This window comes from Urocitellus parryii, chromosome 3 (assembly GCF_045843805.1).
Source record: "Urocitellus parryii isolate mUroPar1 chromosome 3, mUroPar1.hap1, whole genome shotgun sequence".
Classification (NCBI taxonomy): Eukaryota; Metazoa; Chordata; class Mammalia; order Rodentia; family Sciuridae; genus Urocitellus; species Urocitellus parryii.
Window position 1 is genome coordinate 13649601 of NC_135533.1, and position 12052 is coordinate 13661652.

Sequence of the window (12052 nt, forward strand, 5' to 3'; positions counted from 1 at the left end):
CAGGTAGTCAAGTCACATACTACATAAATAAGGTTCCCCAACAGAAGAGACAATCCTATACCCAATATATTAGAAGCTTTGAAGATCAGCAGGCTACTCTCTCACTTTTCTGTAATTTCGCAGCTTTATGTTTTTGTTTTTGTTTGGGGTGGGGGATATTTTGTTCTGTTTTCTTTTTTGTTGGTGTTTTGTTTCTTGTGTATGTGGTACTGGGGTTCAAAACCAGAGGTGCTTTACCACTGAGCAACATCACCAGACCTTTTTATTTACTTTGAAACAGGGTATCTCTAAGTTGCCCTGGCTGGCCTCAAACTTGCTGTCCTTCTATGGCTGAGATTACAAGTGTGCACCACCACATCCAGCTATTTGATGTTTTGTTTTCTTTTGTTTGTGATACTGGGGATTGGACACAGGGGTGCACCACCACATCCAGCTATTTGATGTTTTGTTTTCTTTTGTTTGTGATACTGGGGATTGGACACAGGGGTGCTTTCCACTGAGCTATATCCCCAGCTTTTTTTATTTTTTATTTTGAGCAGTGTCTCACTAAGTTGCTTAGTGTCTCAAAAGATTGCTGAAGTTAACCTCAAACTTGTGAACATCTGCCTCAGCTTCCCACGTCTCTGGGATTCTAGGCATGTGCCACTGCACTCCATTCGATATAAATTTTATGATTATGTCATCGATTTCCAAACAAATATTTGCTGAGATTTTTTTTTAATGTGTACTTCAGTAAGTATAAAGAGCCAGACAGACCTTGACTACACCTTTGCTTCACTCCCTATTACAAAAAATTAAAAAACCTCCAAACTTTTCATATGGCAATGCAGTAACTAGAAATTTTAGTCAAGACACTTGAAAAAAGAACACAGTTGAAGGATTTGTATTGTAGGGTATCAAAATTTAAAGTAAAACCACAGTATTTATGACAGTGTGGTACTAGCTTAAGGACAGACAAAAATCAATGAAGCAAAATAGAAAGTTTGGAAATAAATCCATAGATCTATAGTGATTTTATTTTCCTTTTCTTTACCAAGGTGCCAAGGCAATTCTTGGGGTTGATCTTCTCAAAAAAATATTGCTAGAACAACTAGATATCCATTTGAAAAACATAAACCAGTAACCCTTACCAGACACATGACAAACATTTACTTGAATCAAAGACCTGAGACTACAATGTAAAAATCTAAATCTTCTATAAGAAACAAAGAAGAAAATTATTGTAGTCTTAAGCAAGGAGTTCTTTGGGGTAGGGAATTAAACCTAGAGGCACTTTACTACTGAGCTACATCCCCGGCCTATTTTTATCAGCAGGGTCTCACTAAGTTGTTTAGGCCCTCACTAAATTGCTGGGGCTGGCAATCCTCCTGCCTCAGCCTCCCTAGTCACTAAAATTACAGGCGTTCACCATGTAGCAAAGATTTCTTAAGTCACAAAAAGCAAGAACTTATTAATTTAAAACTTATTAATTAAAAAACTAATAAATTGGGGCTGGGGTTAGGCTCAGCAGTAGAGCACTTTCCTAGTATGTGCAAGGCCCTGGGTTTGATCCTCAGTACCACGTAAAAATAAATAAAATAAAGGTATTGTGTCCAATTACAACTAAAAAAATAAATATTTTTTAAAAAAACTAATAAATTGAATTTCATTAAATTTAAAACTGTCTTAAGACTCTATTCTTAAATTGAAAAAACAAGCCATGGACTTAGAGGGAATGTCTGTAAAACACATCATCTGATAAAAGACTGGAGCATATAAAGTGTTCTTACAGTAAAACATTATCACTCACTGAAAAAAATGGATGTAAAAATCTGGTTGTGCCATGTGTCTATAATCCCAGTTACTAGAAAGTTTGAGGCCAGCCAACAGCTCAAGACTGTCTCAAAAAAAAAGATTTGAAATCTTTATTATAGAATGTATGTAAATGGAAAATAAGCACAAAGATTTTTTAATTTTTTTAGTTGATCAGAATACCTTTTTTATTATTATTATTGTTTTAATGTGGTGCTGAAGATCGAACCCAGTGCGTCACACATGCTAGGCAAGCACTCTACCACTGAGTTACAATCCCAGCCCCCCTAAAATTTTAACATAGTTAGACATTAGGAAAAAGCAAATTAAAACTACAGTGCTATAGCACTACACCATTCAGAATGCCTGTAATCAGAACGCTAGGTGTTGGCAAGGATGAAGAGCAACTTGGAGCTTTCATATAAGGATTTCAAATGAGACAACCATTTGGGGAAACAAATTGATAGTTTCTTTTAAACTTAACAAATGGACAATTCTAATCTTACCTAACTAACCAAAAAGAAATAAAAAACAACAACAAAGATTTATACATGTATGTTTACAGTATTTTATTCTTAATTACTAAAAAACAAAATGTCCAAATGGTACCTATCCAACAGTTAAATGTGGTATATTATGTGGTATAAGCTGTGGTATATTCATACCCCGTAATACTTAGGGCAACCATCAGGTTGATCTCAAAATCATTATGCTAAGCAAAAGAAACCATATAATTCTTTTTATACAAAATTCATAAAGATGAAAATAATCCATAGTGACAAAAAGAATTAACAATGGACATCTGGGGGTATTATTAATTGCAAAAATAGTTGAAGAAACTTTTTGGGGTGGTAGATATTCTTTATATTGATTATGACAGGTCATTACATGATGGTATAAATTAGTTGGAACTCGTTTAATTAGACATTTAAAATTGAATCACTGTCTTATATAATTATACCTCAATAAGTTTTATTTTTTTAAGTGAAAGAAGGTAAAAATAAAGTGAGATAAGGAATTTAAGTTCTATAAACCACAGCTGAAAAATCTGGAAACTACCTATTGGAGATTTTAATTATTTTTAAAGTGATAAATGATTGCTGACTATGGAGAAGTAGCAGAATGTCATTCCCTTCCATCTTGCTCGCTTTCTACATCATGATTTTCAGGGGAACCAAAAAACATCAAAGTAGAAGAAAGACTATATGACACTGTTACCACTGTCGCATCTACCAGTTGAGACAGCTTCTAAATTTTCCAAGGGCAGCTAGGGTGTTAGAGGGAGTCAGCTTGCTGTCCTGAAGTTTGATGAACCTCTGTGTGTTTGTGTAGAATTTGGTGAAAAAAGGCCAAAATGCAAGTGTCTGCTTAGTCCAGGTCTGAAGTTTTAAAAATAGTAGAAAATAGCAGCCAATTAACATGAGCCTAGAAGCTTTCACAAATAGATGAGACTGATAAATCAGCCAGATGGTATTTGAATTTCAGCAAAGTATTTGAATAATATTGCTCCTGGTTTTTTTTCTGGGGAGTAGAGTTGTTTGGTTTTGGTTTTGGTTGTTGGTTTGGTTTGGTTTGGTTTGACTTTGTTTGGTTTTGTTGATTTTCCTTTGGTACTAAGTGTTGAACCCAGAAATGCTCCACCACTGAGCTAGCTACATCCCCTTCCCTTTTCATTTTTTATTTTGAAACAAAGATTCACTAAGTTGCCAAGGCTGGCCTCAGACTTGTGATCCTCCTGCCTTAGCCCCCTCCATTCACTGGAATACAAGCATGATCCACCACACCCAACTTTCATATTCTTCTTAAAGATAAAACCAAGAGATGTAACACAAATGGCAGGACTTAACTAGATTCATAACTGGATAAACAATCATACCTGAAAGTAGCAAGTTGGAAGATTTCTGTCTTTATTCCTCTCTTGTGAATGTGATGAGTATATTTAGCAGTACCTAGATGAGGACATCATTAGAATGCCAATCTTTTAAAACCTATTTTAGTGAAAACTAAAATTTTAATGTGGGGTTTTAAGGCCATATCTACAAAATATAAAATTTCATCCAGGTGTAAAGAACAGAAGTATGCAAAAGTAGGAGGAGGAAGCATTTTTTAATTATTAATATTTTTTAGTTATACATGGACACAATATCTCTGTTTTTGTTTATTTTTATTTGGTGCTGAGGATCAAACCCCAGCGCCTCACATGTGTGAGGTAAGTGCTCTGCCACTGAGTCACAGCCCCAGCCCAAGGAGGAAGGATTTTATAGGAGCAGTTTAAAAAGATAATTCTAGTGTTGTAATTAAACCTAAGAGTCCATTGAGTGACAATGGCTCACTTAAATTTTTTATGCTCACCACAAGGGACAGATGAAGATGGGAATCTCACTCTAGTTTGTGTTAGATCAAATTTGAAATGCTTACTTAATTTGAGGCATCATCTTGTGCTCTGAAAAGAATGTTGAAAAACTTAATTTTATGTAAGAACTTAAAAGGAATATACAGAAAACAAATTTTACTAGATAATTTTGCAGATCTAAGAATAATGATTCTATTGGTAGACATTTTTTCTTCCAGATAAGAGATTTCCTAAGAGAATTCTGTCAAGAGAATGTGATATTTAGTTGATACCATGTTTGTCTTTCCTAGTATTTTTGAAAACCCATAACATTTGTAAACCTGTAACATTCTCCTTAATGTCTTAAAAAGTTCAAAGAGAGGGCTAGTGGAATTATCCTAAATAATGCATAGACTTCTGTAGCCAAAGTCAGTTTATTCTTGTTCCCTTTCCTACCTGTCTCCCAACTGATTATGTGGTTGTTTATTTATTTGTTTTTGGCATCTTCCATTATAATGGGTCATTGCCTAGGAAATTGTTTTAGTGTCAACCTATATAGAATTATTTATGATACAATTAATGTGAAACTTTTTATTTTATAGGGTTGGGGTATGATGTGCATCCCGTTTTTTCTAGTTGGGGAAATAGCTTCTTTTCCTTCCAGCCTTCCATTATACAGACCTGGACTTTATTGTCACTTTAGTTGCAGAAATATTATAGAAAGAAAATTATTACATGAGATAAAAATTAGGAAAGCAGGGGATATAAGGTGATGGGGTATAAGGTGATGCTATTTCAAATTGCAGCCATTTGCAACTTTGGTCTTTAATACTTTATGCTGTCCAGCTTCTACTGGCAATAACCACTAGTTCAACAATCACATTTATATTTTGTTAATTATCTGTTAAATTCCTGGACAGAAATTTTTTCTCCTCTGCTCTTCACTTACATTTCTCTTTTATTCTAGTTCTATTGTTTTGCATTGAAAGGGACACCTTTATCAGGCTGGGGGTGTAGCAGAGTGGTAGAGTACCTGCCTAGCATGCACAAGGTTCTGGGTTCAATTCCTTCTACTGCCCTCCAAAATAAAAAGCATCTTTATCTGCACTCCTTTTAACTTCATCATGCCTCCATTTTTGTATGTATCTCCCATTGGTTTTGTTTGTTTCATCTCCCAGGAGAAGGAACCACTTTCAAAGACCAACACCTTTGCAGCACACTAGACCCTAGGGCTCTTTGACCTAGCTCCACCACCAACAACATCATCATTTACCCCCTTTCTTTCTCATGGAGTCAGGTTCTCCCCATCTTGAAAAAGCTTTTGATTAGAAAACATTTATTTCCATCTGTTTTTAGCTTTCCATGTTACTACAGAACTTTTCAAGCAGATGGTACCAATAATTGACATCAGATTTTCTTTCAATGGAAAAGTGACAGTATGGTGTAGCAGAACAACACTCACCCTACAAAACAAGATAAGTTTTATATTGTGGTATATGCTGTAAACAATAGAAATAGTGTGAGATTAGAAGTAATTGGAGGAGAAAGAATTACTTTGAATAAATAGTAATTTAAAATGAAAATTTTGTTCAAAAACTTAGTTTTAAAATCCTGATGACTGGGAGAATGAGGAAGTTTTAAATAAAGACCAGAAAACATGAAGAGTCTCAATTATTTGGAAGTCTTCTATTTTTAGGTGTCCATTACATGATTTTGATCATATTATTTGGATTTTAATTTTTTATTTTATTTTATTTTATTTATAAATTTTTTTTAAAGAGAGAGTGAGAGAGGACAGAGAGAGAGAGAGAGAATTTTTAATATTTTTTAGTTCTCGGCGGACACAACATCTTTGTTGGTATGTGGTGCTTAGGATGAACCCGGGCCACACGCATGCCAGGTGAGCGCGCTACTGCTTGAGCCACATCCCCAGCCCCTAATTTTTTATTTTAAAGCAGAACTTATTTCTTAATGGTCATTGTTAGATTTCAGAAGTCTCATCTGTTTTTTTCAGAATTAAATTTGAGTGGAGTTTATGTATATATCCTATTTATAGTTGATTCAACAGATATATTGAATATTTAACATACATGCCAGGTCTTATATTAGGCAGTGTAGATAAATGGAAATAAATTAATCAAAGCACTTTCCCTCAATGAACACAACTAAAGCAATTTGTGGCGGTACCATAGATGATTTAAACTTTAAGTTAGTTTTAAAATAGATCCACTGTGGTCATTATAGAGGAAGTCTGCTCCTCACTAGTTTCAGTAAGGTCCATTCACTGGAATACAGGCATGAACCACCACACCCAACTTTCATATAGTTTCAGTAAGGTCCTTTAAGAATATATCATACCACCTTTAAAAATAGTTGTAATTTACCAAACTTTTACATTATGGTGGAGTTTACATTCTAAATAGAAAGCAAACAGGCACATTAAAAAAATAAATAAATCCAGCTATTAAAATAATTACTAAATAAATTGAACAATGAAAGATCACTTTCAGTTGGATTAATCATAGGAAAGCTTCACTTTGGAGTTAGAATTTGTGTTCCATCTTAAAGGACAAGTTTAAATATGTGATAAAAGAAAGCTGATTTGGAGAGATGGGTACAGGTGGGAAGCATTGAATGTCAAAGTGTATTTATAGGAAATTAATAAATAGGCTTCACAGGGTTGAAAGGTTTGTATTTGTAACTAGTAAAAGATAAAGTGAAGTCTTTAAATATAAACAAGATTTGGTCTGTAAATAATAGTGATATGTTTCTAAAATCCTAAATTCATTTATAGTCAACTAATTTATGTATAAAGAAGTTATCACAATGTACAGATTTTAATTGTATCGTGATTCTAAATAAATATTTATACCCCTAAGTATGTTCTGTAGATTCTGAGGCCAGAGTCCTTTAGCCTTACTCAGGTTTAAATGATGTTTTGTTTTTCAGTTACTTACACGCCAAGTCAATCATCCACAGAGACCTCAAGAGTAATAGTATCCTTCCTGAAATTTGTCCGCGAAGTTTGAAAACATCCTGACTTTTTCTTCTGCATTTTGTCTTCACATTATGTAAAAACAGTTTTCATGCTAAATTCAGTATACTGTAAAGAATATTAATAAATCAGCTTGCATGAGAGTATAGTAGAGAAGGATATAATAGCCTGCTTTTGGTTTCTGAATGATTGAGCACTATAAGAAAATCTATCTAAAGTCTTCATAATAGTAGTACTTTTTTTATTGCTTGCTTACATTCTATCCACACTATAAAACAGATAAGTTTATAGCTATGTACTAGTTTTTTTTTTACCCCTCTGCCCTTGTTCAGGAGTAGTTGAGATCTAATGGAAGGCTCTAAATTACATAGCAGTGAGATGAGAAAAAAAATTCTTTTTCCGTAAGCCCAGTCTCAGACCCTGCCTGCTGGCATCTTTATTCCAGTAAAGAGCCTTTATAGATTCCCCAGAAGTGCTAAAGTATATCTGGGCCTACATGATCAAAATCAAATGGGAAAGTTTCTAGAGCTCCCGAAGGCTTTAAGAAAGCATCACCTCATCCTTGTACATTTTAAACCCCAAAAATTTTAAAAATAGGTTACTTAGGTTAAATACAACTAATTATTGTTTAAAACCTTTTTAATCAACTTTAGGAAATATGAAGTACTGTACTTTATTAAAGACTATCATATCACAGAAGTATAGAAACTAGATCTCTTACCTAAAATTTTCATAATGTTTGCTCTAATAGGAGAATTGAGATCTATTGTTTTCCTTTACTTACTACACCTCAGATATATTTCTTCATGAAGACCTCACGGTAAAAATAGGTGATTTCGGTCTAGCCACAGTGAAATCTCGATGGAGTGGGTCCCATCAGTTTGAACAGTTGTCTGGATCCATTTTGTGGATGGTAAGAATTGAGGCTATTTCTCCATGGATTACATTTTTGGAACCTGAGATGCTGCTGAATAACTAGAAAGTCATTGCAGGTTTCAACTATCGTAGTTTCATAGTTCCCAGTATTTGGAAAAAATCAATGTTTTATGTAAATAATTTTAACTTTTTTATCTTTAAAAAGAATGTACAAAGTCAGTTTCACTATATTTTAAACAAAAATATATTTTATAAACAATGTTTAAAGTTTATTCAGAATTGTCCGTTTTAAAATATTTTGTGTTCAAAATGTCCTATGTGCACTGTTTAAAAAAAAAAATAGGTTGCAATTTAAGGCAGGTGGGTTCTACAGCCATTATTGTGGTTTTGCTAAGAAAACTCTTCCTTTTAACAAGGAGGCTATTTTACAATCTTACTTGAGCCTAAACTGGAAAAAGTTACTTCCTTCAGACTGGAAAGAACAATATGATTATGGGGCAGCTGGGAGAGGAAAGGCAAGAGAAAAAAATTGGGGAATTTTTAAGTATTAGCCTTATGCTTCCTTGCATAATTTATTTTCTCTTTCTTTATTCTTATTTTTGCTTTGTTGAAAAGAAGAAAGAGAAGTTCTAAAAGAAGGGAACAAAACTTCTGTGCAGTTATTGCAGCAGACAGTTAATCTCAGCTACTCAGGAGACTGAGACAGGAGGATTGAAAGTTCAAGGCAAGCCTCAGCAATTTAGCAAGGCTCCAAGCAACTTAGGGAAACTGTCTCAAGATTGAAAAATTATAAAGGGCTGTGAATGTAGCCAAGAGTGGGTTCAATCCCCAGTGCCCCCCAAAATGTATAGGAATCATGCTATATAAATCAGCAGTTCTCAAAAGGATCCCTAAGAACTTTCATTGGGAGGAACCACAATAATCCCTTTGTGAGACCAGATTTTCTTCTTATCCTCTGATCAAAACAACACATAGCAACATATTGAAATGAGAAGCAAGGGCAAGGGGTGTCATTTGATTGTAGAGTGCCACCCAGTATATGCTGGTTTAGATCCCCAGAGCTGCAAGAACAAAAGGAGAGAATGATTGAATAAAGAAGCAAATAGAATCCACCTGGTTGCTATTAAGCCAGATGTCAAAGAGAATCACAGTACTATTCTCACTAACCTTTATTTTAAAATATTTTCATTAAAAATGGGTGTTCTGTGTTGTCATTAGTGGTTATTATTTTTAGTATTTAAATGAATTAGTCAATATTTTAAGTTTCTTTGTTAAGTTTTAATATGATAAATAAGCCACAGATACAATCCACATAAACAAAAACTCTTTAGGGTCTTTAATAATTTTTAAGAATGAAAACAAGTCCTAGGACCAGCAAGTTTGAAAACTGCAGCTCTAAGCTAAATACAGGTATCCCAGAAGTCTTAGTGTAATTTTGAGCTTTAAATAATTTAATATGCATTAAAACTTCTGGGACACTCTGCCAGAAACAGAAAAGTTGTGAGGGCTTCTGAAGCTGTATTTGCCAAAATTCCTCAAACTATATGTAGCAGTGCCCAAGAAGGGAATTCCAGGGTAAGATTCCAAGTTTATCAAGATAGGCATAGGGTTAAATTGAGCTGATTTCTTATGACAGTACATGCAATTGGGGCAAGTGGCAAGGTGGAAGAGAAGACATTGGACTTCAATATTAGAGTCAGGAGATCTGTATTCTAGTAGTACTCTGGCCATTAACTTGCAGGTTTTTTTAACCTCCTCTTATTCTCTCCATCTACAGTGTTGAGCTGGACTAGTGAATTTCTGAGGCCCTTTCTAAAATTCAGTAATTGTAGTTAGCTAAGTTTTTAAAAAATTATTTAATATATGTTTAATGGTTTTAATTAATAATTAGAAATATGAGGCTAATTAATAATTATATTTGGATTATGATTATAATTGGATTTCAGGACCCTTTAAAGTATATGCCTATAACAAAAATGGCAATATATCCTAAGATGATAGGCAGAAACGGATTTTTAAGTGCTGAAATTGCAGAACCTAAAAAACAAACCATGCACAATTTTTAAAGGTATGTTTATTTTAACTAGTGTGGGAGAATTGAGCCCAATCAAGTCTCCAGGTTTGTTCTTACTCTGAAAAATTTTAAGATTTTTCAGTTAGTGTATTATTACACAGAAAGTTTATATTTTCTTCTAATTACTTCTGTTGATACCTGGATAGATAAATTCATCCTTTATGCTAAATTTTAAGGTAAGAGAATAGCCAATAATGTACTTCTTTGTTAAATAAATCTTTCTGGGTTGATACTGCCTTCAGAAGCAAATACAGAATAACCACAGAGTTTGATCAGAACTAACGTTATGTGGTCCTCTGAACTAATTATATTTGTCTTAACTTTCTTCTATGTATATCTTGAAAGAGAAACCTTTGTGAAAAATTTTTACAAGTTAAACTACTAAACTGAAGATCAGTTATGCATTTCTTTTTTTTTTCTTCTTTTTTTTTAATTTTTTTTTTTTTTTTTTTTTTTTTTTTAGTTTTCGGCGGACACAACATCTTTGTTTGTATGTGGTGCTGAGGATCGAACCCAGGCCGCACGCATGCCAGGCGAGCACACTACCGCTTGAGCCACATCCCCAGCCCTGCATTTCTTGTAAATAGCTCACATACAACTTTTCATCAAGCCATCCACCAACAACAGTGAAATAAAACTAATTTTTGAAAAGACGTCTTCTGGGCTAAGGATATAGCTCAGTTGGTAGAGTGCTTGCCTCGAATGCACAAGGCCCTGGATTCAATGCCCAGCAACACACACACACACACACACACGTATGAAAAGATAGTTCTTCAACTGGTTTTTACTCTGTCCCTCACAAAAATTAGTTTAGGCTTTGAATATTATGTCTTTTATCATAACCGGCTTCTTGGTATTTTGGTTTGTTCATTTCATCAAAGTTGTAAGTGGTTTATTTTGTACTATATTACTTAAAAGCAACTATCATCAGAATGTATAACAAAAGCAAGTAGTAGCAAACTTCTCTTCCAACCCCATCTTTTGACTCCCTTTAGGTTCTTCCACAGATCTTTCATCAGTGTTCTCAATTTGGGTTAGACATTAGAATCACCTGAAGAGCTTTAATGATCAATAACATTTGGGACCCACCCCAGGTTCAGATGTTAAATTACTGAGATTGAGTGTAGTCTGGCCATTGTGAGGTTTAAAATCTCCACAAATGGTCTGACTTGCAGCTGTAGTTAAAAACCACTGCCTCTAGTTGTGAGATACCTGCCTTCCCACACCAGGAACCTTTTCTAGCCATTTTTGCAGTTAGTACAGCTTTTACTTTCAAATTGATGTTTTCATTAATATTCTTGCAACTTCTTAATTCTTTCCAAATGAAACAAAACAGGAGATACTTTTCGAAGGAAGAAATCTTTTAAGCTAATTTTTGTTAACCAGTCAATCATTGTATTTCATGTAAATTAGAAATATAGTTGTGCAATACAATGACTGAAATATGTAAAAATGTGGTAGATAGTGATTTGTTCTATTACTTTGCCAAGGACCAGCAGCCAAAAGATTTTTTATACCATTTTTTCCCTAAATTACCTGCTGTCTATAGCTTTTGTTAATAAAGTTTCCGTGACATGTTTATACTACGTGTTTATTCCATGGCTTAACAGGGAATTCGAGTTTATCGGCCTTTAAATTCTACCATTATTTTCTAAGGTGCCCTGAGATGAGGAAAACCTTTTGTACCAATGGAAAAACTTAAGTTCTGAGACAATTACTGTAGCATCTTATAGCTACAGATCTAGTTTGTTGTTGTTGTTGTTGTTATTGTTTTTTTGCTCAATCAGGAATGAGAAGTGGAAACTGATTCTGATAGGGTAAGTCTTAGGAAGAAGTCAAATGGCAGTGATGGTATTTTGTTCAGAAAGAAAATTAGCTGATAAAATTAGTCTTAGTAATGCATTATAGAATCTTACCTAGAACTGCTTCTTTCAGAATCTATAGAGCAGGAGTTTTTTTTTTTTTCTTCCTCTTTCTTAATTGG

At 34.0% G+C, this 12052-nt stretch overlaps 1 protein-coding gene across 3 annotated transcripts in view; it reads left to right on the forward strand.

Moving 5' to 3' along the window:
- The window catches only part of Braf (B-Raf proto-oncogene, serine/threonine kinase), a 177600-nt gene that overhangs the window by 144786 nt on the left and 20762 nt on the right, over window positions 1-12052 (forward strand). For all 3 annotated transcript variants that reach the window (XM_026405387.2, XM_077795927.1, XM_026405385.2), the window contains 2 exons: window positions 7073-7119; window positions 7913-8031. In XM_026405387.2, the coding sequence (XP_026261172.1) occupies window positions 7073-7119; window positions 7913-8031 (166 nt within the window). The remainder of the gene's footprint in view (window positions 1-7072; window positions 7120-7912; window positions 8032-12052) is intronic.